The sequence below is a fragment of the Pseudopodoces humilis genome, chromosome 8 (genome assembly GCF_049639895.1).
Source record: "Pseudopodoces humilis isolate 2021_Gansu_Grassland_sample_001 chromosome 8, ASM4963989v1, whole genome shotgun sequence".
Taxonomy (NCBI): Eukaryota; Metazoa; Chordata; class Aves; order Passeriformes; family Paridae; genus Pseudopodoces; species Pseudopodoces humilis.
Genome location: NC_142207.1, coordinates 3,425,001 through 3,450,000, shown reverse-complemented (window position 1 = coordinate 3,450,000; position 25,000 = coordinate 3,425,001). Strand labels below are relative to the sequence as shown.

Here is a 25,000-nt window from a genome sequence, read left to right as displayed (position 1 = left end):
AAGGGCTTGCTGCTGGCAGGGGGACCTGAGCTGGACCCACCCCAACCCACCCCAGGGGTACCCTCCTCCAACCCTTGCCTGTGGGAGGAAGCCCTCAAGGACAGAAAGACATTTTTCCCCCAGCACGTGAGCAAATACAAATACATACATCTGCCACAGAAGCATAAGGGGTTTCTAAATAAAATGTTGTCAGCCACTCACTGAGTGCTAAAGTGGTGTTAAGCTGCAGAAAACAGTATTTCCTTTGGCATTTCAGACAGTTTCGAACCAATGTTTGAAACTCAAAACCAGTGCCAAGCCTAAACACATCTGGTTGATCCCAGGCCACAAATAGCACAGGAATGCCTTCAACACCTTCCAGAACTGCCATACTGAAAGCTTAATTCCAAAATAGAGCTGACAAAAAATACTTGTCAGCATGATGCCACACGACAAAACTCAGCAAAGCATGATGCAACCGTGAGATATCCAGACATAACATATGGTGCAAAGATTGGAATTAGTGAAGACCGATCACCAAACTTAGATTGCAGAAGGCAAAAAATAAAATCAAACATTAGTAACTTCAGCCAGATTTTTCATTTGTTTTTGTTTTTTTAAATTTTAGAAATGTCAAATTATAATCTAAGTGTCATTCAGCTGAGTGGTGCAACCATGCAGGCAGATATGGTGCCAATGGGTCATTATTTTATATTTCATGCGATTTTTCATGGATATTAAAATCCTGGTATTTGGTGCCTGAAATGTGGATCCCTGCTTTGCATGTCCTATTGCTAGAGCAGATCGTTAGGAACTTATTAGTCAACTGGCCTGATTCCTTGAGCGTATTTATCATGCTTAGCTCATGCAGCATGTGACCAGAACAGGAATAAACTTCACACCAGAGCTCTTCCATCCTGTCACTTGTGAATGTGTGATGTTTCTTTAATTTTAAAGAAGCAGAAGTGGGGAGAGGATGAGTATGGTGGACTGCCAGCAAAGAGCAAAAGGCTAGGAAACACCAGCATGGAAGGAAATCCAGCAGGAAAAAATATAAATGCTTTCTGATTACTCAAGGATCTCAGCTTCCAGGAAAACTCAAGCTGCTCCTTTATAAACCTGATCTGATTTTTTTCACTGGGATATGAGAGCACAGAAAGTCAGGCAAAGAAAAAACTCCACTTTCATTGCAAAGTTGTCAAGAATGAATACCAAGGACTATGCTAATTTTTCTTTTCTATCCAGTCACAGCTACCTTCAAGTCCCACTGTGAAAGTTCACATTTAATAAGGTGTGATTAACGAATCCTCAAGGAAGCCAAAATTGTGTTATGAAATGAAGGGGAGATCTGGCAGCAAGGAAAATACAGGAGAAACCACAGCTAAAGTAACCCAAGTAACAGGGAAGCTAGTAGATGCCTGGAAATTAGGGCTCAGACTGCATTTCTTTGTAATAGAGTTTCCTAGGTTTGCACACATGCAAGGTTTCTTTTTTTTTTTTTTTGCTTTATTTCCTTTTATAGTAAAATTGAAAATTCAAACTTGATCTATTGAAATATAGCAGCATTACTTGGACGAACGGTTTCCTAAATCTGCATTTCTGCCAATTTAACCTGTTGGTTAAAAGTCAAACTCAAAGAAAACCCTGGGCTTTGAGCTATAAATGTATTTTGGCTTTCAACATCCAGCCTTGACCTAGGGGTGCACCAAATCCAGAGCTGGAGTCAGCTACCTGCGATTCAGGGCACAAGTTTAGCCACGAAGGGGAAATCCCAGAGTCTTAGCTCAGGAGATTTAAGCACGATCAAGTCACTCACTCAAATTAGCTTAAAATCCCAAAGCACTCTCAGCCTAAGCGCTCTCAAACCCCGGCACTGCCAGTGGAAAACCCTCACGAGTGAGGTGGGAGCTTTCCCAGTGCTACCAGCACCCAATGGGATGAACCTCTGTCCTGACCCAGTTGTCCTGCTGATTACCCTCAGAGCTACACATTGATGTCCCCTCGCTAGTACCTCAATAATTGCTAATTTTGTTTCTTTTTTGCTCCTTGCAGACTTTCTGCTTTTCCTCAGCACCTTTTTAGTGTCTTCCTCACTGAACTGCCCACGTTATCTCAGTCCCTCCTTCTGATTTACTTTTTTCTAACATTGACAAGCCTAACCCTTGTCTTGTTCCACTTCACCATCACTTCTCCATTACTCCGAATTCCCTGATTTTTTTTAAGGCACACTACATCTGATGCCCACTACACCCTTCTCTGTCCCATCCTGGGAAACATTTGAGGTCAGATTGGATGGAACCCTGAGCAACCTGGTCTAGTTGAAGGTTTCCATGGTCATTTCAGGGACTAGATGACTTTCAATGATCCCTTCCAAAACCCAAACCATTCCATCTATGATTCTCGCCCCACAGTTGTGCTCCATCCAGCTCCCAGCATCTTTTTTTCCTCAAACAGAAGTCAACCACCTCCACTGCTCTCATCCAGACTTGCCTCCACCCACCCTTCCAAAGGCTAGGGGATGTGCTCGTCCCTCAGTCTTTGCCTGCTTTGCCACACAGATGCAGCCTTGCAGGGAATCATCCATATTTTATAAATTAATTTAGAAATTAATAGATTAAAATACTTCATATTTTCATATTAATTTATGTTAGCACTAAAAAGGCAATGCTAGAGCTATTTAGTCTACCACATCCATATCAAGACCTCAGTTTTGATCTGAGGGAACGTGACAGCTTGGGCAAAGTTCTTTGTTCAGACACCACACAACATACCTTAGCAGTGCTCAGTGTGCAGCTGTTACAACACTAATTGAAATATGTTTTTAAATGTATCAGGTTTCTGAATATTTGAAGAATTATTTTCTTCCCCTCATGTGCAAAACCCAGCATTTCAGCCATTTAAAATGAGTCTTTAATCCCTACAATGTGTTAGTAGGTCATAAAATAAAGCTGGACTAAGGTATTTTATACTGGGGATGGGGATAAGTCTGCAATTGTAGGTGGATAAGGAGGACCTACAACTTTAGGAAACCATAGGATCCCCAGCTGGTTTGGGTTGGCAGGGACCTTAAAGCTCATCTCAGTTCACCCCCTGCCATGGGCACTAGACCAGGTTGCTCCAAGCCCTGTCCAACCTGGCCAGAGCCTCACCACCCTCACAGTGAAGACTTTCTTCTCAATATCTAATAATACCTCCCTAAAGTCTACAATCCTAATACCTTAACCCACTCTTGTTCATTCTGAAGTCATCATCTTGTCCTAGAGCACTGTCATGCAGTGTCACAACATTCATAACATCACTGCCATAGAGATAAGTCAAAAGGAAGCAGATTTGACATCCCACCCCACAGGTTGTATCCAATCCATGAGATCCCCCGTGTCATCCATGGGGGCTGGAGCTAGGAGAGATGGACCCAAGGAAGCTCACGGAAGGGCTCACCAAACACTTGTGTTCTGTCAGATGGGTGAGTGATGTAGATGTTACGTTTTGCAATGGAATTAGATGATAAATCTCTCTCAAATATCTAGAGGAAATGTTTGGGCTTTTTTTTTCCCTTCATTGCAAAACACAGGTTCCCATGGGGGCCCACACTCAATCTACAGAGGAGAAATTATAACTAATCTGTTTGCAAAGTCTCTAAAATTGCATTTCTGTTAAAACAAGACAACAAAAACATATCAGATAGTAAGTATCTCTCGATCTTCCTGGGCTAAAGGTCTTTGACTGAAAAGCTGTGCATTTCCCATTTGCAGTGGTATAAAAGTCATAAGACATCAGATCACAAGCTGTCACTGGTCCCAGACTAAATATCACCCATTCTTTGCCTAAGGCAAGTGGGTCTTTTTTCCATGGGAGGGGGACAAACAGAAATCCCACTCTTCGGAGGAGAGAAGGAAATATTTTTGTGACAGTTTGTTTTTATTTTTTTTTTTTAAGGCAGTTCTTTTGAAGCTGCTCGGGGGTTTGGATGTTAGATGTAGTCCCAATGGAGATGGATTAGTGGCCAGAGCATAGCAAAGCGGTCAAAGGTGCAAGATAAATGCAATTTATATATAATTGCCCAAGCTGCACCTGTTCCATTTTCAATAGGAGACCTTGTCTGCAGACACAAACATAGAATATATCCTTTTTTTTTTCTTTATTTGAGTGTAAAATGGGGAATTCTAAACTTGTATCAGAGTAAAGCAAGAAAAAATAACCTTTAAATAGCATGTAAATTTTTTATGAATCAAGCTCTAAATAAAGAAAACTCCCAAGCTGGGAATTCAAAATACTAGCCAGAGAGAGCTGATTTGCTACCAGGCTCAAGAACAATATTTAGTTTACAGAATCAATCTGGAAATAAAACTAGTGCTTGCATCAGCATGAAAGCTACAAAAATAAAAAAGAGGTCTTAATAAAATATACAGTGGAAAAGGAAAGGATGAAAGCCCTAGCACAGCTATGAGGCCCTCGACAGCCCGCACAAGTAATAAAATAGAATATGATGTAATATAGAACAACAATGAAAGGATTTTAAATTTCTAGGTAGGATTCTGAAAAACTGTTTCCAGCTTTTGTTGCAGAGCAGGCGTGCTGAGAGTTCCCCTGTGAAGCTACAACAAAGCCGGTGTGTGGCAGACACGGGCGTTGACGAGGGCAGAACAAACATTAACCTTCACCTTACTCCTCCATCTCTGGACCAAGTTCCAGGATACTTCTGTATTTCTTGATGCTCCATTCTGTTTGCTCTCCTGCTCACTCACCCACTCCTGGCTCCCTCCTTATCAGCAGCACAAAGAATTTATTGCTCACTGAAGCACCAATGCTTTGCCATGAAGGCAACCACCTTCTTCACCTTTCGTAAGGAAAGTGCCTTGAACCTTGTGCTAAGCAGCTTGGAAAAATCTGAGATTAGACACATCCCATATTGGCTCAACTAATTTCAGCCTGTCCAAATTAGGATGAGTCTGTAAGACTCCACAGGAAAATCATGTGAGCACTGAATGCCTGTGCTACCTGCCATGCTCTGCACCCTAATTACAGTGCTGCATACCCTGGCTTTAAGGAAATAGGACCTTGTGAAGCTCAAACTCTAAGAGGGACACATAACTCCTCTCAAAATTCAATAGCATCCCAAAATTAAATTGTCAGAATTTGGTTCTGCAACAACCAGTGGCCTCTACACTAAATTTCAGATGAGCCAGAACCAATGCAATTCACTCATTGCAGTAACACAATAAATTTTCCTTCTCCCCATGAAGCTGAAAGCTATTACAGAATACCACCAATACTGCACAAATTAAAAACTATGGATTGTGAAATTTGTGGCCCTTTTTCTACTGCGTTCCAGCTGTGGCAGGCATGGTGTACAGGGGTAATCACAGAGTTCTTTGTCCTGAGGCTGGTCACATGGTCCTACCAAAACTTCTTGGGTTGACAAAAAGAACTGGCCAAATCCTGTTCTCGCCGTGGCATGGAAACTCAGCTCCACTGCAACACCTAAACATTCCTGTTTTCTCCTTCACAACACTTGATCAACAATAAACAATAATTCAGACAGCTTATGTAGTTTTACCTGTCAATGTTTTACTTGAAATGATTTCTCTGTGATAAATTTTTAGGGGCCTCTACCTGACTCTTTTAACCCTTGTTCTATCACTGGCTGCAATAGGTACATGGACCTTGAGAAAGGGTGACAAATAAAAATCTGATTGTTCCAAAGTTCTAATAAAACACTGATATTCTTTTTACACAGAAAAAAGGAGATTGTTATAAACAACATCCATGATTTTGTGCTTCTCCAGGAAAGACAAGGAAGCATTCCAATTCCTCCTAAAACATGTATTAAATGAAACTACAACAGGTCATGATCTGCTGCTCAGAAAACAGCAACACCCTGAGAAAAAAGGGGTTTTTTCTCTTTTTTTAGGTTTCAAAAAGTTGTTTGAAAAACCTGGGCCTGCATTTACAATCACCCCAAAGGCAGGAGAGGGTGTTACTTTCAATTTGGTTCCTTCCACTGAACATGGACTGCAGTTTCACACTTATGTTATTAATGCAATTACAAGCTCTGCCTGAAACTATCAAATTAATTTGAAATTCACTTAAGATGCACCTGAGCCATCAGCCAGAGTGACAGTGAGTGCAGTGTGCCTCCTGAAGGCTGTGCATGAGGTATTGGGGCTGGCCCAGCCAAGCCCTTCAGAGCTCCCAACCACTCAAGCACTGGCATGATGCACTGAGGCTCCATAAAAGCAAACACATCCCTGATAATAGTACTTCCCACTTTATCCAGTGAGCTCCATCGCAGAATATTATGAATTAATATTTATAACACTCCAGAGAGGTGAGCTGGTATCATTTCCCTGTGTTTCAAAGATGGGAGAAGGTGAGAGAAAGATGAAGCAATTTTCTGTAATTCACAGAGGAAGTCTGTGGTGAGGAAGGGGAGAGTGCAGAGCTCTCACTGCCTGTGCCTCTGCCACAAGACCATCCTTCCTGTCCCTAAATGCCAGGCTCCAGCCTGATGATGTGCTGTAGTTCTAGCGTATTAAATCTGACACCCCATACATGTTCTGGATCATAAGGCTGAGTCCCATAAAACTGATGGACGTGAAGTTTAGAAGCCAAAAGGGACAGAGGAAAGAAGCAGGAGAAGAGTCCCTGCCTTGCAGCTGTGTGGCATTTTTCTAGGCAGTAGGTTCCCATGCTACTTCAAGACCATAACATATTTTTGCTATTACGAATGCAGTTTATTTTGCAAATCAAGGTGATTGCACACATTTCAGCTTGTCAAATTTTCAGCCTTTCAACCATATGTCTGTCGACCTTATGGACTACCAACTTTATGGGATTCAACCATATGCCCAGATCCCGATATATATGAAGGCCAGTTCTAACATAAGAGCTTTACAGTAGTAGTGTAGTAAACCATAATGTTTGCAGATGGCCGTAATAAAATCATTCAGGAGAGGAAAGGTGCAGGGACGTAAAGCCTTCAAAGCTTCTTCTACTGAATAAACAATTTGATCTGAATAATGTAGTGGGAAGCACATTCTGCCAGTGAACTGGCTGGTCTAGTCCAAAATGTTGCTTTTAATTTTCTTTCCTAATCCCACGTGTATTTTAACTTCCTTTTGTATTTTCCTATGTGGGATTAGCTTAAAATTTGGAAGAAGAGTATAAGAAGAAAAAATAACAAAGTAAAGGATTTTGTTTTAAAGGCACAGTCCGCTTCTGAATTGTAAATTTTTCATCTGTGAAAAGCCAAAGGGTTATGTGGGGCCTGGAAGATGTATTAAAAGAGAGCTATAAGGTTTTTACCCTCACATGGTGAGATTGAAGGATGATGTGATTTGCTTCATTTCCTGAAGCGGGACTCAGCTTTCAAAGTTAAAGCAAGTTTCCTCCTGAGTAAACTTTTTCTAACTCTAGGAAGTTGGAGTTTGGTTTATGTCCTGCTGCGCAATAATTCAGATGATAATTCACCTTCTCTTTGTCCAACATAATTTGATATCTCTATTATTTGGGAAGCTCCGGTCCCATTTTCCCCTAACTGAAACATGCTGAGCCAATGTGTGGCCCTCAGAGAGCTCTGTCCTGGCTGACAGAGGGGAAGGGAGCACTATCTGTAAGGGGAACCATGGCCAGCATAGGTGTGATGGAAGATCTTTTTCAAACCAAAGTATTTTTTAAGCTGACAGTGCGTGGTGAGCTTTGCCAAGCTTCCTTGAACTGGACAAAAATCACTTCCTACTCAGGAAAGAAGGGAACCTTCCCTGGGCATTAACTGGGAAGTGAAAGAGTGAACTGCAACCTGCTTGTGCTGCTGGTGTGCAAAATCACAGCAAGAGGAAACCCCCTGAGCTGTCGAATTTCAGATAACTTGGCCAGAGCCAGGTCTCATGCTGCTAACGTCAGTGGCAGTTTTCCTATTGGATTAAATGGAGCTGGGTCAGATAGTGTCTAAGAAACAAGAACACTGTCACTCTTCCTTCCCATGCCAGACTTTGTGCTGACCAAGTTGCAGTTCTTTCTGAGTGCTAGGGCCTGTCTCATTTCAAGAGGGAATGAGATGAAATGCCTGAGAGATGATGATTGCCATAGCACCTACCAACATTCACCCCATCACACCCAACTGTCCTTCACCAAGCAATAACCACCAAGAATAACCAAGAAAAACTTAAAAAATAGGTCAGAACAGAGCAAAATAACTTTTTGAGTGCCTCAGCAACTGCACAAATGTACTCATGAAAGACTGTGAAGAATGAAGCATGACCCTCAATCCTGCCCTCAGCGTTCGCAGCTGCCCTACCTGTGTGCTCGTATTTGTGTCGCAGCAGGGAACTGCTCTTCTGGAATGTCTTGTCACATAAGTCACATGCATACATGCCACTTTCTGTCTTCTTGATCTTCTTTCGGGACAGACAGGAGTCGGAGTCCGTCATGTCGTCGAGGCCGGACATGTAGTCTGGGGTTCCATCAAGCAATTCTCCCTGTGAGGGAACCACTCGTCAGCGACAGCCGCTCCCACCACCAATCCTGCCCACCAACCACCCCAGGGAAGGTAAAATCACGCCTCAGTGGTCCCTCTTAGCTTAGGAATATGGATAATGAAACTACACATGATGGAAAGGATGGAAATAACAGGGAGCCTCCTATGCCTCAAACCAACCTTCTGTCTTTGAGCACTCTGCAGTAATGTGGTTTGCACAAACTAACAGTATTTACTGTATCAACACTAAATACTTCCAAGAAAGTGTGAAGGGGAGGCTCTTCATGGCCAGCAAAAGGTATTATATTATTTTACAAAGGTAAATGTAAGCAACAGCTAAGGGATCATTCCTTTCAAAATTCCAAAACTTGGATGTATTCTGTATCTGTAGAAAGGTTTTAATTGAATTTTATATTTAGGTACAAATGTTATTATTATGCAATCCATTTAAATGTATGTCTCCCGACTAAAGGCCTCAAGCTATATTTTTATATTTAATTTTGTAATTTGAAATAGGGAATATTAATAACACTTTTTATCAATGTTCTATCTATGTTAAAACAGCCTTCAGCATTAAGCAATAATGAATGTGGATCAGTAAATTATTAAATTTCTTGATATTTATTTTGTCTCGATCCAAAGAGAGTGCAAACTTGCATGATAACATACATTTCCATTTGCTATCACACAGTTCAGTTTTCTTAGACTAGGTTTGCACTAATTAATATTAGAGAAGATTAAATAGGCTTAAATACATTTACAAAGAGGGCAGATGTACTGTAAATTGGAATAGTGGAACAGCTGTTATGGAGGTGCAGTGCTATTTATGCTCCTATTGTGCAAAGAGGGATTACAGTCTGTAATGTAAAACCGTACCTGATTTTCACATTTGAAACTATAAAACATTTACTAGTCAGTAAAACTACTAATAGACGGTAATAGGACATGGGGGAACAGGCGCAAATGTAAGAAAAAATTATTAATCTATAATCAGTTAATCTCATTTAACTAAACTCTGTACATTACATCTGAATACACCCAGAAAAAGGCTATAAAAGTACAAGACTTCTGTGGAGCTGCCCTTCTCTTCAGGCATGCAAGAGACAAAATCCTTTGCTACACCTGCATTGACTCTGGGATGACCTGAGGGAAGAATTGCGGGTTGTACGCGGGCACAAAGAAGTGCTGACCCAGATTACATGTCCAGGGAAAGACTTTGTCTGCGATTAAGGGCCCTGGCTGCTACCTCTCCAAATAATTTCATTTAATCTCTTGGGTTTTTTCAAAGCTGTTCCAGATGACTGGCAGGATTAGAGGAACTAAGAGTCTGGAGAGAGCAGTAGGTAGCCCAAAGAAAGGGACTATGGGCCAATGTTTCTTATCCCCCCGACATAAGTGAGAAGAGAGGACAACTTTCCCATGAATGGTGGGTGAACAATCCCCCAAAAATATGGAGAAGGGAGCTCTGAAGGCTTTCAGTGGATTACAGTGTCTATGAGGCTGTGTGGACCTCCGCTTAGAGGGAAACTACTTTGTGTCCAAGTATGCAGGTAACTCCAAAGGGGTCTCCCATTGCTCCTTTTCTCTTTGGTGAAATGTAGTTATGCCCTGAAAAGATACATTTCCCTACAAAGTTTCCTTTTCTTTTTCTCTAGGATACAACTTTTTATGGACATTATTATTATTATTATTATTATTATTATTATTATTAATATTATTATACTACTATACAAATCTAACGAGAAATGTCTGAACTCAACAGAACAAAAATCATTATGCCTGTTCAAAGTAAGTGATACTGCTTCTGAATCCAAGTAGAGGTACTCTTTAATTAACTGCAGTTTATTTTCCTACTCCACCATGACTTTTCAAGCTCAGACTTAAACTCTGCTAATTTTGTTGGGAATGTTGATTATCGCTTTAGGTTTCTTCTTCTTTAAGAGGCATATCACAAAATACTGAATTCTAGCTTTTCAAAGGAGAAAACAGTTGAAACCATTTACCTGAAATCCTTGTTTCCGCTGGTACTTTCTCCTTTGCTGCATATCGGCAAAAGTAGCTGCTCCAGTTGGGTAGGTATAGGCCATATGTGGTAGGAAGCTCATCTGATCTAGTCCTGGGTATGGTCGCAGCCCAGGAATACTGGTCTGGACTGGTGGCATAAAAGTGGCTGGGGGAAATGCGCTCTGTGGTGGAAGTGTTGTGTATAAAGGTTTGGCACTAAATGGGTTCATACCAAATACTGGGTTAGTGCTTTTATCCAGATTATTTGAATTAGAAAACTCCTTCTTGATAAAAGTCAAGTTCAGAGGCTCATCTGAGTTTTCAGATGATGAAGAAACACTGTTGTGTTCTAATTTTACACTATTAGATTTTGTTTTGTTCTTTGTGGCTATAATACTTTTGGGTTCCTTCATTTGTTTTGGTAAAGACAAGTCCAATGGCTCAGCCTGAAGCTCCTCAGAAGAGAAACTGTTTGGAGTGTAAGAACTACTGTGGGAGTTTTTAGAAGATGTGGAAGAAAGATTTAAAGGAGAAGGAGTATTGCTCCTAGAGTGGTCCAATTTATCAACTGGCTTAATATTGGTAAAATGAGGAGGTTTTGTTAGCCTGAGAGGAGTATCACAATTAGTAACACTGTTATGGAGTTCAGCTATAGATGGTGAAGTTATAGAGTCCACAGGCTTTATTTGAGATCTGGCTGACAAAGAGTCTTTAGTGGCAGTGTTGTTGGTGGCAGCCAGCGCCACCTTGGCACTGGCCCTTTCCAGTGATGGTGACCTGGAACTTGAATACTGGTAGACTTTTCTTTGTTCAAACCATTCCTTCACAAATTCCTGAGGAAGGCCAACAGCAATGGAAATTTTCAGTAGTTCATCAGAGTTGGGTTCCATATTCATAGCATAATATGCTTTAAGTACAGACATGTGGTCCTTGTATGGGTTGATGGGGCTAGTCATTCCTTTCTCAGAAAGTACTGATGACAGAAAGAGGGTTTGCTTATCAAACACTCCAGGTTTGTTGGGAACCATGTTCTCATGAGGCTGAAGGACTGCCTTGATTTCTTCGTTCATTTTACACAGGTAACGCTCATGCTGATGCAACGGAATGGGACCAGGAAAGCTTTCTTTACAGAACTGGCATGAAAATGGAGTGGATACATTGTGGTTCTCTATCATCTTGTCTTCAGTTACCAGGTCTATTAGGGTTCGCAGCTTCTCTTTTTTAATGTTATTGAGCTGCCTCCTTGAGTCTGTGGTCAAGCTCTGGAGGCAAGCTTTGGCTTCATTGACTTTCTCTAATGTATAGTCAATAATACTTTTAGTGGCACCATTATGACTTACTACTGGAAGACCCACGGGGGGAATATTGGGGGAGGTAACTCCTTGTTCCTCGGCTTGAGAGCATGAATCCTTCATATGGTAAACCTTCAACTTGGAGATCTCTTCAGCCTTGCAGTCCATTTTCTGCCTGGAAACCGTGTTGTCCACAATCTGTAGGACCTTCTGCACCTCGCTTAAATTGCTGCCTACCGCAGGAAACCCAAGCAACGGTGCTTCCATCCCTACACCTAAGTGCTGCATTGGACTTTGAGCAGACGCGTGAACTCCTAAGGGGCTGGTTGCTCCAAGTCCACCATTCATAAAAGGACTAGTTGCACTAAACCCATGTGAGGCCATAAGAACCTTGTACTCATTGAAATCTAGTGGTTCTGTTTTAATTTTCAGTAGGCCTGTTTGCTCAGACATACTAAGTGGTTTGCCATTCTCCAGCTTGTTTCTCAGCTGTGTGATGGCTGAATTGGTAGGAGAGGAAGATACAGAATTAGGAGAAGAACCCGTCTTGATATTGTTTCTCATTCTGCCATTTACAGAGATTAAACCAATACACTTCTTGCTGCTGATGTGCGAACTGTAGGAGCCAGAATGGGAGAAACGTTTCTTGCAGTTTGGACACTCATATGGTTTTTCACCTAAAATGATAATTAAAACCAAATGTTAATTATCATTCTTGCTGCCATAATTGCAAGAGATTGCATTTGGTATCTAAATGATCACCTGAATATCCAGTGATTAACAGGGAAATATTGATTATAGAATTTCATAGGAACATAGGGACATGGCCACACAAAAGCACGGCTTTACCTGCTTCTTTGTACAGATTTTGAGGTCAGTATGGACCCAGGGTCTCCAGGTGGCAACATCCATCAAAGTGTGAGATTGGGTCCAGACTGACCTGGGCAAGTCACAGGAGTGACTTCTCTTCCCTGTGGGGAAGAGAGCCAAATAAAATCAAGACAGTTCAAATTTGATTTGTTTATTTATTTTTTTTTCTCCCCCAAAATGGAATTTTCACCAGATTTGAGCACCAGCATGAGAAACTGAGTCCTGATGTTAGAACCTCCACGTCAGTTTGTGCCTGGACTGAGCCTGGTGTCGTTTTGTGTGCTGAATACTGCATCAAGTAGGAGAGCCAAAATGCCCAAGTCATTCAATCTGAGAGGCTTGGCAGTTTCTTGTTATCTGAGAATATGAGTTGTATTTCACTCAGGGGGACTTTTTATTTTGGAAAATATAATGGACTCTTCAGGTTCCCACTGCACAGCAATGAATGAAGGCTTCTGAGCTCAAACTGCCTAACAATCTTTATTATTTGCAGGAAGCTTTACTATTGCCAAATCTTTTAGCGAGACCATGGTATTAACAGCATGATAAATGAGGATGACTCAGATATCACTTATGAAATACCTTGGTAGCTCCAAGAAGCCAGAAGCAGAACTGTGTAAATTTTAAGCAGTCTTTAAAACTCAGCTAATTAAACAAAATGCAAATGAGCACACCAGCACCTCCGCTACTCACCACTGTGAATTCGCAGGTGTTCCTTCAGATGGTGTTTATATTTGAAGGCCTTGCCACACTCAGTGCATTTGAACTTGCGATTGCCTGCTCCTTGGGTCAGCATTTGGTGCTGGGAGGAAAAGAAGAAAAAATAAGAGATACCAACATGAATTTTATGCAAGAGAAACCATGAATTTCAAGCTTAAAGACAAAAATTAAATTAATGTGACTCTGAATTCGTCAAGCGGACCACAAGGTCTGCATGTACATTTATTTGTCTCATCAGTGTTGCAATAAAAATCAAAATGTTGGCAGTAAACCGAAACAAATGAGAAAGTACTTTCACATGAGCATTCGATATTTGCTTTAGAATTATTTCCTAAGTCTCTCATCAGAAATGTGTTGCTTTAAGGTATCTTACAATGAGGGAAACAGTTTTATAAGAAGATTTGTGGCTCTTAATATTCCTAGCAGATTCTGAACATGTGGGACTCAGCTTGTTTAAAAATTCTGTTTACTGCATGTGGAGGAAAGAGAGAAACACTGTCGTTAGTGGCATTTCATGTAAGATTTAATTCATTATCAAGCAGGAGAGACTGCATCTTCAGCATAAGCTGCTGCTGGAAATGTTTTTTAAAATCACAGAGCAGCAGGAAAGACTTGAGCTACCTTTCGTGCCATGTTTTCCCCCGGTGCTCTTCTGAGGGGCGAAGGAAAGTTGAAAGTTAAAAGTGGTGTAAGGATATAATCAAAGGCAGCTGACCTTTTTGCAACAAGCAAGGAAAGCCCCATGACTTTGAATTTGGAGAGGAAAAAAAAGAATAATTAATTAAAAAATATTTTTTTTCTTGATAACCACGTAGCCAGCCACTCTGGATGCTCAAGGTAGGAGGTCAGCCTTTTGCGACACAAAAGCCTTTTGCAGGAGCAGGGAGGGGGGAAAAAAACGGGGCGGGGGGGGGGAGGAAAGGAAAAAAAAAAGGCAGCGCCGAAACGGTATGACAACTGCGAGGGTGTGCTGCCTCTTCCCACATTCCTGGCGAGACAGATGGTGTTACATGGGACACAGGGAGGTTTGTTCAAACAGCAGCAACCTTCAAAGATCAAGCAGAGCCCAGCCCGCCGCGCGCCATTGAGGGACCCGCGCTCATATGTTGCTGAGTTGCATAAACAAACAGCAACAGCTGTTTTGTCTCCCCCCATCGCCCTCTGAGGACTACTATAAACTTTAGTTGTGCCACTGTTAATATGATACAATCATTTTAATTTACTAATTGTAAATGCCATGAGCAAATGAGGGGACTTTTCAACACCAAAGCTACCATTCATAATGCGCCAGTACCAGTGCGCTCTCGCATGTGAAATTTCAGGCAGTTACGTTGGATAAATATCCAGGCGGGTTTTGTTCCCTCCCCTGGTGTTTTTAATGATACGAGGCAAAAGGAAGAACCTTACAGTGTATCAGGTTAGGAAAAATATACATGGGAAAATGTGTTTGTCTACTGGAAAAGTCATGGGAAGGAAAGAATAGGAGAAAGTGCTCTGGAGTCATTTGATTTAAGATCAAGCAAAAGATACAGTTCTCTTAAAAATGCTAATTGCAAAAATTGCGTGATTAGGAAGATGTGTGTTTGCCTAACTGAATTTACCTTCTGCTGAGAAACCTTCCAAGAGAAATACAGATGATTGTGATTTTCAGGTTTTTAAGAAAAATAAATCCGGCATAAAGCCTTTATAATTTGACACAATGCGCACATCTATTTGTTCAACTTTTAACCACGTCATTTGAGTTTCCCTTACAGCCCTCTTTAAGATGGGTTTTTAGAAGTAATTCTCCAGCTAGGAGCAGTTTTCCTGCTGGTGTGTAAAGAATTTTGTGGTGCAGGTCTACTGCCAGCCCATCTAGGAGCACTAGGGAAGCTCAGTCACCTGTTTGAGACACCAGCATTTCCTTAAATGTGGCACTGATATAATATTACACGTACCCCATCGAGGAAAAAAGGGCTTTGATTTATTGCAGATACGCTGCCGGGCTACACAAATGAGAGCAATGCCCAATTCTAGTGGCACAATCACAAATGATAGCCTATATGTACTGTCGGAAGAGTTCTTCTCAAAATGTGTAATTATGTCTAACAAACGATTATACAAAATACGCATAATTTCATGTGATTGAAAAGGTTACTCAAAAAGTAATGAAAAAATATTAGCAGATCTTTTAGTATGTCTTGGAACTCCTATTTGCAACACTGCAAAGCAAAACTAGGTGAAAAATGGAATTAAAATTGCTGAGATGTTTAATAATGTATAATTAAAATGCTACAGTTTCATTCACTTTTTGAGGAACATAAAAACGAAACTAAAGTCAAGTTAAAGTGCAAATAAAATTTCTAAATTAGAAATTAACACACTCATTCGATCGTGAACATAAGACTATTAAATCATATTAGAAGAGACCATCAAAAAATCATTTAGACCTCAATTAAAGCTATTACCATTAAAAGATCTGCATCTTCAAAATGCCATGAAAAATTAATAATGATTGCCAATCAAAGCAATATCGTTTCTCTAAGGGGTTATTACAGAAGGAAATCACTTAAAACCAGCCCCCCACCTGATCTGTCCCTGGCTTGTGTGTCACCATATGCCGCTCGAGCTGGGTGCGGTAGGCAAACGTGTAGTTACAGAGAGGGCACGAGAAGTTCTCCTCGTTCTTCTCGTGGCGGTACTTGATGTGCTCCTTGAGGGACGTCAGGCGCTTGTAGCCCCGGTCGCAGTAGGGGCAGGTCAGCAGTTGGGCGAAGGCATCTGGAGTTCCAGGTGGCAGGTCTGCGCCCCGGGATGGGGGGGGGAGGAAAGAGAGGCAGGCCAAAAGGTCAGCAAATCAATGGCAGCTCATGGGCTGATTGCCCGGGATGGTATGAGAGGAATCGCCGCAATCTGCTGCCCGGGAGGGAGGGACGGCGCTTCCAACCGGCGGCGGGAGGCACCGGCACCCGCGCACACCCACGGCAGACTCGCAGGGCCCACTCCAGACCCCACCGGGAAATTAATTATGGGCATCACTCCTCCCGCAGACCTGGCTGGCTGGAAAACTAAGAAATACTTTTCCTGATCAATTGGCAATTTGCATTCCAGCCCCAGCTCATTACGTTACTTATGCCATTGACCGAATCCTTCCTACTGACTCTTCTCCAATTATTTATCAAGGCGCTGGAGAGCAATAGGCTGGCTACTGTCTTTTGTTGTGTTAAAACTCTATTAAAACTTCCCAAACTCCCAAGAAGAGCAGCAGCCTTTCTCCTGTTTAAATTCAGCTCCTCAGCTCACCCAACAAATAATACAAATGTGCTGACTAAAAAATCACAATACACTGAAATTACAGCCCCAATCTTTGCTCATGAAATTCCATGCCGCTGCAGCTGTTCTTCAATTTTTAAGGTAAACACCCAGGCATGTAGTGCATTTATAATTGCAACAGCTGCACGAGGTCAGGATACTGGCTAAAAATGAATTACAGCCTCACCATTTTCTTCTTGCCCATTGACCTCTGGAGTGCCAAGGCGAGACAGTTCCTCAGGGGCTTCAGGGTAAATAATGGCTGTGTCGCTGCGCTGCAGGTACTCTGCTATGCTGACTGCATGCCCATCTCCTTCCTCCAGTTTCCTTTTGGCAAAATATTCCTCAAAGTCCGACGTGCAATTTGCGTTCTTCACTAAAATAAGAGGGGGAGAAGAAAGAGTGGTTGAGTGCATCGTCCCAGAGAGCTTGGGCCAATCAACAGTGTTAGAAGTTGAGCAGATGTACTGGAGCTACAAGGCTGGGGCTGCAGCTGGATCTTTGCTCTCATCGGCCTTGCTCCAGCTCCCAATAAAATTAATGTGGGCTTTCCACCAGTGTGGATGGAAGTGAGGGCGGGCAGTTAAATTAACAAGAACACGGGGCTCTACAGGGCAGTTGGAGAAGTTTATGAGGCTCGGGTAATGCAGGTAATCTTTCATTGCTGGAACCTGAACAACCTTCACGGGGCTCCTGGGGGTCCCACAGCTTTTGGCATAAGCACAGCTCAACCTACAAGGCTGAGCTCAGCTGCCCCTGGATCCCACAGACCCCAAGACAAGTCTCCATGTGGGCGGAAGGCAGTTGCAGGTAGTAAAAGACCAAACATTTCTGAGACAGCCTCAGGCTGCTCTTTGTCAGGCACAAGAAGAAAACTGCTCACATCTTCCTGCTTTTTCTTTCCTCCCTGATAAATTAACTTATAATGAGAGAATGGGTTGTTTTAAAAACTTACTGCTTCATGATTTCTGCAATAGAACCACATGGTTTAGAACATAAGAGGGCCACCAAGCCCAAAAACCACTTTGACAGTCCATACAAGAGTTCTCCTTCTTTTCTTTAAATGCAAACTCAATTTTTTATTTTCCATGCAATGTTCATGAAACATAATACGTGCTCAGCCACAAAGCATCCTATTACTAAAAATGTGCTTTTCTCCTCCAAGTATGAGCACTGCTTACAGGAAAGATCTTAAAACTCTGGGATGTAATAGACAAATAATAATATAATTATACTAGAAAAGGGGAAAAAGAGGAGATGGTGATTTTCTTCCTCTAAATTGTGTTTCTTTGTTTATTAACAAGTATTGAAAGACACAGTTGGTGGCAGGGAACTAAAGATACTTGTTTTTAATTGACCATAAATTAAAAGAACAGCTTATGATTGATTAATTTTTTAATGTATTTCTGCTGAGGTGAAATAAGAAAATGAGGAAACACCATGAACTATTCTGGAGTTCATGTAAAAGTAAAATAGTAAACAGGACAATTCTGCTGTCAGTGATGCCGGGGAACAGCATAGAGGGAAGACATGGAAATCAAGCGGGTTATGGTTTGTAACCACTGGAAATGAGAGACCAACCAGCTCCTTGGTATTTAGAAATGGGTAAATGCTTTCCCTCAGTTTCCTATGAAAATGCAAGGCAGTGATACTGGGAGTGAAAATGAGACATGACCTCTGACTGGGGTGCAACTGGGAGCCTGCAGTGCCTGATTTGAAGCTCTGATCTCGGCGTCATCGATAAAAGTAGATATCCATCTCTGTAAACCTCATCCCTTTAGCCGATAAAATCAAATCCTCTGGCTGAGACAAATATGCCCTATTTTTCATATGAGCTGAGCAGCTTCTCAACCGTTCTGCGGTATTTTAGTGACAGTGACCAAATGGCACAGGGCATGGGACTCTGGTTTTGGAAGGAAACTTCTGTTCCTATCACAGTGGTTCTGTAGTGAACAGCTATACCACCACAAGAGCTCCTCTTGGTCCTACTGCAGCTCCAGTTACCATTTGTTATCAGCATGAGAAACAGTTCTCCTCTTTCAACCCCAAAATAAAGCAGCTTCTAGAGAAGGGGGGTGTGAGTGTGGAGAAGAAGAGTACTTTACCTCCATTTTGTTCTGGGAGAGAAATATAACAAAATGGTGGTTACTGAGTACACCTTATGCACAAGAGCATCACAGTAGGTGTAGGACTTCTTGTTTTTATCAGAAAAAAAAAGCTGAGGCTTTACTTTTTATGCTATAAATCTAATTTTTCATTCCCCTTTTATGCCTAGATCTTCCCAGTGCTACAAGATCATCTACCCTCTGGCTTAACACTGCCCAAACTCCTTCTCTTGTCTTAGCAATGGATCCAAGGAAAACGAGTATATTTTTGGCAAATCTAGGCCAAGAGCCAATAAGTGCTACCTGTGAAGCAAGGAGAGGGAGTTTTTCTCCAGAAAGGAGAAATGGAATGGCTCCATAGGATGGTTAAATGTGTCCCTTTTCTCCTCCAGGTAAACTAGAGGAACTTGGCGTTTGCAACTGCATTTATAGGATTAGGATCCAAGCAAGGCCTGAGTTAACATTAGGAGCTTCCATCCCCAACTCAAACCCAAATGAGGTTCTTCCTTCCTGCCCCCAAGTCTATCTGGAGGCTGATCCAACAGGCTGTGGAAGACTGCTGCAATATTACTTGGTTTCCTAATTCTTAGGATTATTTAGCTTCTATGTCTGTGCATGCAATCCAGGAGCTAAAGCAAATGTTTATGTCTATATTATAAACCCCTAAAAACAAGGGGATTTAGTGGAAAAGCTGATAGATCCTTCACTGAAGCAATACAACCACTGCTGAAATGCTGCAGATTAACACAAACAGCGAAGGGTGTCCATGTGGGTCTGGTTTCTCACCAGGAATGTTACTGACAATTCAGACATGGCTGGAAGCTCACCCAGAGGTACTAAAAAGACCCATCTGACAACCATTAGGTTTCTCTCTTGACTTCTGGGTGGAAGACTTGCTTCCCCCCTCCATGCCCTGATTTATTTTCCACGTACAAAGCCATGTTCCCAGTCTCCTTGTGGGCTGATATTGCACACACACTGCACAACCCCTCCTGCGAGGCAAGAATTTCAGCGAGATCTATGGTGGGTGACCTCACCAAATAAGTCTTTTTTCAATTAATTATTGGAGCCTGGAGAGCAGAAATATTTTCAGCTCCAAAAGCTGATGTGGCTGTGTCACATAAAAATAAAACACATTAAGGAAAGCTATCTTTGGAGGCATTTAGGAGCTTTCAAGATAAAGTGGGAGAGAGGTCCAAGGAGCTTGGGAGACCAGTTATTTTGTGTGGGAACTTGTCCTGTGAGATGGTGATAGCTGCCCTTAATCGCAAACAAAGCTAATAAAACCACAGCCTTCATTAGCCAGGAAGTGAGAGGCCCTCATTGGTACACACAGATTACAGCCTGAAAACGGCCTGTCCTCCAACCTGCCAAGTTTTGGTTCTGTTTTCCTCCCCCTGAAAGTTTTTCTTTCCCTTCTTTAAATTATGTTAAGAGATCTTTACTTGAATTCTGTCAGATGTTACTAATCAAAACCAGGAAAATTTTTCTGTTTGTTTACAGGGATTTTGTTAATCTATTCTCTGCAAGCATCCCAGTTGCAATAACCATAAAAGGCAGAATAAAATAAACCGTAAGAATTTCTTCATTCACATTTTAAAAACCTCTTCTGCCAAACATCACTTTTTCAAGTCCCTATTGCAGAAATCCTCAGAAATATTTACAAATTCATTTAGCAGGACCAAAATCCTAAATTTTCACCCTAATGGTCACTTCTGCTTTTTCACCATGAAGCTTCCATGGCTCATAAAAATGCAGCTGGTTAATATATAGATAACAACACATCTCTTTAAGTACCACTAGGAAATGGCCACTCTGACAATAGCAGAATAATTTAATAATGAAGACATTTTCTTTTAGTTTTCTTTATCTACTAATGACATTTTGCAGAGAACTGGATGCTAAAAGTGCACCACAGATATTGCATTCACTTACAGAAACTTTCTGGTTAGATGTATGTTTTCATTGGGTCGAGTCTCAGCCTCACCTGAGCTACTTAATTGAACATCAATTTTAGATCCCCTAAAACCTGCAGGGAAAACTGAGGCAAAACACCCAAAGCCTATAGTGAGGCTGAAGAAGAAAATTTTGAACACTTCCCAGACTATCCAGGAAGGATCTCCTACAGCTCAGGGACTGATTTCTTCCCTTTCTTTGTTAAATAATGGTTGAGGCACCTCACTGGGCACGAAAGGGATCTTTTACTCCTAATAAAGGAAACTACAGGTCCTCATAGCCACCTGGAATCTCCCACTCCAGGTGAAAAGATTGGCATAAGCATTTAATATATCAGAGCATTTATTATGCCTAAGTAATCTGACATTGCTCTCAAGACTCTATGGAGATTGCAGAAACTAAAGAAACATATTTTACCCAACCTGACAAGGCATCAGCCTCCAGTGAAAGTGTCTCTGAACACCTCAGTGAAAAAAGACTTGAATTAAACATTTTCAGAGCAACTTGTGATGGTTATTTGAGCAAGCCTCCCATCGTAGCTGGAGTAAAGAGGAGCCTGGGACTTGCACAGGACATTTGGGGAAGGAATTGATAGAAGCAACACACAAAGAAGCTCCTGCATTTTAAATCAGACCACCTAAATGCAAAACACTCCTTGAGCCATGAGTTTACAGTGCATCAAGCTGGGTAGGGGTAGCACTTATTTCTTCCATGGAAAACTGGTTCCAGTAGAGGCAGGACACCCCGTGGACCCCACTCCTGGTTAGCAGTGGGGCTGTGCCAGAGCTCAGTGGCACCCCCAGAGAGATTGCGTGGTGCTGACGATGAGCTGGCAGACAAGGACAGCAGATACTGGAAAAGAAGGGACTAAGAGGACATGAAGTCTTCCCCTTCATGCAGACTACATTGCAATCATGAAAGAGTCAAGGCCTGTTATGGTAGGGAAAATATGTACAAAGGAAGTCACACGGACTGATAGGGGACCTCAAAGGCTCTGGTAATGGTAATTCAGATAACCATCAAGCCTTGTTTCTGAATCAGATGTCTTTTAAAATCCTGTTTCTCCAAGTGCTAAGCACAATTTGTCACTTTATTGCCGTCTCTTGGAAATAAAATAAGGTTTTGAGATACATATGTAGCCAGTTCTGCACAGCAACATCATTAAGTACATAGGTAATGATGAACTGTGCCTTGGTGCCACCCTCCTTTCATGCATAATAAATCTAATGGATAAAGAAAGCAGTGACACCGTTTTATTTTCCTATTATTTTCCCCCTGAAGAATGATAAAGTAAATTTCTTGTGTTGCTTAATAAGAGCACTGGGGTTTTATGTGGGTGTTACCAACATTAGGAAAGTGTGAGTAATAAAATCCTTCTGAGACTTTGGTACCACCTTTTACAGTAATATTTGTGGAGAGTATTACCTATGAACTAAATTTCATAATGGCATGCATAGAAATGTACTTATACTAGAAAACTCTTCCTTTTAGCTGTGTAAATCTATCTGCAGCATCTCAAATTGTGACAAAATGCAGAACAAACACCGGGTGATGTATGGCATTCAGCTGTGCTGAGGATAGAGTGGGGCCTTTGGAAAGAACATGGCAAACCCCTGAATTCATTTGGATTGGAAAATAGCAACAGAAACCTTTTGCTGGTTTTCTCTGCTAGAGAAAAAGAGAGATGGCTCAGAGGTGATGCCTGCTAAATATCTTTGTCACAGTTCTTTTGCCATCAAATGCATTGATTTCTAAGAAGAGGGGAAAGAAAGAGATGTAAAAAGTGGAAAAAAAACAAAAGAAAATTGCCAGAAACATTATAATCTCATAAATATGCATCTAAAGTGTGTGTGTCTATAGATCTATGTAAGGGGTTTCTGTGTGTCTTGATGACAAGATGTTTTCAATCTCTGAAGCAGTTTACTCTGTGCACCACCCAAATCTGGGGCTGCCAAGGAAGGTGCACCCCATCCTATTATCAAGCTCTTCCTACAGCCTCTCTTATTAAAAGGCCACTGTACCTTGGCCCAGCTACTTTAAACTGTCCAAGGGTCACCCTACCCTGCCTGGGAAACATTTCCTCACACTGTACAGAACTATCTCCCAAGGATGCAGCTACAAGGAGTTGGGGATAAAATGTTGTGGGACACAGGAGGGATAGCAAGGACTCTTCACTGCATGGATTGGTCACTGCACGCTCACAATCAAGTTGGGAGGGGAGGGAAATTAAAAACCAGGAGAATTATGTCAGTATTTTCCAATAACTGAAAACAACAATCAGATTGTTTTGTCACTCTCACTCTCCATGCACAGCTAGCTCTTTGTGATCCCAAAGAAAAGTGATGCTCACTCCATGCAAGGCCTTACCTGTACCATTGTTTCCAGTGGTCTGAATTGTGGCTTCAGGCCCCATAGTGTCATAATCTTCCTTCATTTCTTCTGTGAAATAAAGCATGCACACTTTTAGCACTGGCACTGGTGAATGAATGGCTCACAAAGCTGGGGAGCACACTGCGGTGCCGGGGAAGATCCCGCTCGGGGAAGGAGAGAAAGGGGCTGTTGTGGACCTCTACACAATGGCTTTGTTCTGGGAAGTGAATGAGTTCAGCAGTGCTGGAGGGACGAGAACTTATTTACTTTAAACATGACAGCAAGTGGTGGAAAACAGAACTATTTGTTCAGAGTAAACGAAGGGCTTTTCCCAATATCAAATCTAATAAGCAGTCGGGTGAGAAAAAAGGGATTTTTTTTTTCTTTTTTTTTTTTTTTCCTACTTATTTAAGAGAAATAATCAGTTAACAGACACTGTGAGATCTATACCTGGAAGAAAATGCAAATGCAGAAGGAAGATGCAAGAGCTTGTATCTCCCTCTCTATCTATCTATCACCACACAGATCTGAGCTGTCACCGTCATTTTAACCTCGTTGAGGCACAGCAAGTATTAATATTGAGTGGTGCAGAAATGTGACAAATCTTCAACTGTGGGCAGTTCTTCTCTGCCCCTACTAGTTTGCATCTTCTGTGCACTGACAAAGTCTGCCTTTATGGCCATAAACTGGGCTAATTCACATGCAAATGAGCATGATATGTGTAAAATTATTTATTGTGTATTTTTATGGATTGGTTCACTTTCCACGAACCTGGGGGTTCAGAGTGAATAAAAATAGCTTTTAGAAGAGGCTCCATCACTGGGAAGAATACTTATTTTCCTGGATGTTTCAGCCTGCCTGGCACTGCCTGTCAAACTTGGTTTCTTGCTGCTAATTTGTTAGTTCTTGTGCAACAGGTATTCACACATGCAGCCTGGATAGGATTAAACCTTCCAAAGGGTTTTCACAGGCAAAAAAAAAATTATACAGAGCTTTTTTTCTCGCCTTTTCTACTTCTAAATGCCAGCCTTTCTCTATCTGAAGACTTGCACAAACACACAACCTCTCCCTTTCCTTTTATTTTTTTAAGTGAGAGAATTTAGTATTTGAGATTTAAGAGAAAAAAAATCTCCTTTAATCATTCACTGAGATGCACTTGCAAGAAATAAAATGGCACAAGGCACCCAGAAGTGGTTCAACAATGACCAAATAAATTTTAAAAAAGGAGAAAATTTCCCAGAAACAAACACCAGTCGATGCTGATTCAGGAAGATGGATGCTGCTCGGCCAATCAAGTGATAGACTGGCAAGAAGATCAAAGCATGCTATTAAAATGTTATTGATACATGAAGCATTAAAATTTTTATTACTATTTTATTTTTTTTTCTTTTTTTTTCTTTTTTTTTTTTTTTTTGGTGATAAAGATTTTGATGAGGACAGAGACTGGCCCAGTATTAATCCATTTCCATGACAATGATTTGACTGAAGATAGGGGAATAATATAAACAGAGCACATTCTCAGTTCATTCCTAAATTTGTAATCTTGTAGTATTCTTCAGATGTCACACTCTACAAGTAATTAGTTGGTAGAATAACAGGTTCTAATTGTATCATTCTAATCAAAACTAAGGCACAGAATGACTTAATTCAGAGCTTTACAACCCGCGTACAATACTGTGGTATAAATATACATGTTTATGGCTTTGAAGCTTAAAAAAAGAGAAAAAAAATTAATGAAAGCACTTAAGTTAAAATATGCAGGTACAAACAGATGCTAAATTTGTACAAAAGCATAGAATATGCAGACCAGATGAAAAATATTTGTTTAAACTGTACAGCAGACAAGCCAGCCTTGATTCTTTTCCCAGATCTGGCATTCTGCCTCTCTAAGGATCATTTTCACGGGGTTATCTTGCGTCCAAAACATTTAGGAGTTC

At 41.3% G+C, this 25,000-nt stretch overlaps 1 protein-coding gene across 3 annotated transcripts in view; it reads right to left on the bottom strand.

Moving 5' to 3' along the window:
• The window catches only part of ZEB2 (zinc finger E-box binding homeobox 2), a 114,658-nt gene that overhangs the window by 2,723 nt on the left and 86,935 nt on the right, over positions 1 to 25,000 (bottom strand). For all 3 annotated transcript variants that reach the window (XM_088058709.1, XM_014249415.2, XM_088058710.1), the window contains 6 exons: positions 23,061 to 23,132; positions 16,820 to 17,008; positions 15,908 to 16,122; positions 13,315 to 13,423; positions 10,459 to 12,428; positions 8,276 to 8,456 (listed from right to left, as the gene is read on the bottom strand). In XM_088058709.1, coding sequence (XP_087914835.1) covers positions 8,276 to 8,456; positions 10,459 to 12,428; positions 13,315 to 13,423; positions 15,908 to 16,122; positions 16,820 to 17,008; positions 23,061 to 23,132 — 2,736 coding nt within the window. The remainder of the gene's footprint in view (positions 1 to 8,275; positions 8,457 to 10,458; positions 12,429 to 13,314; positions 13,424 to 15,907; positions 16,123 to 16,819; positions 17,009 to 23,060; positions 23,133 to 25,000) is intronic.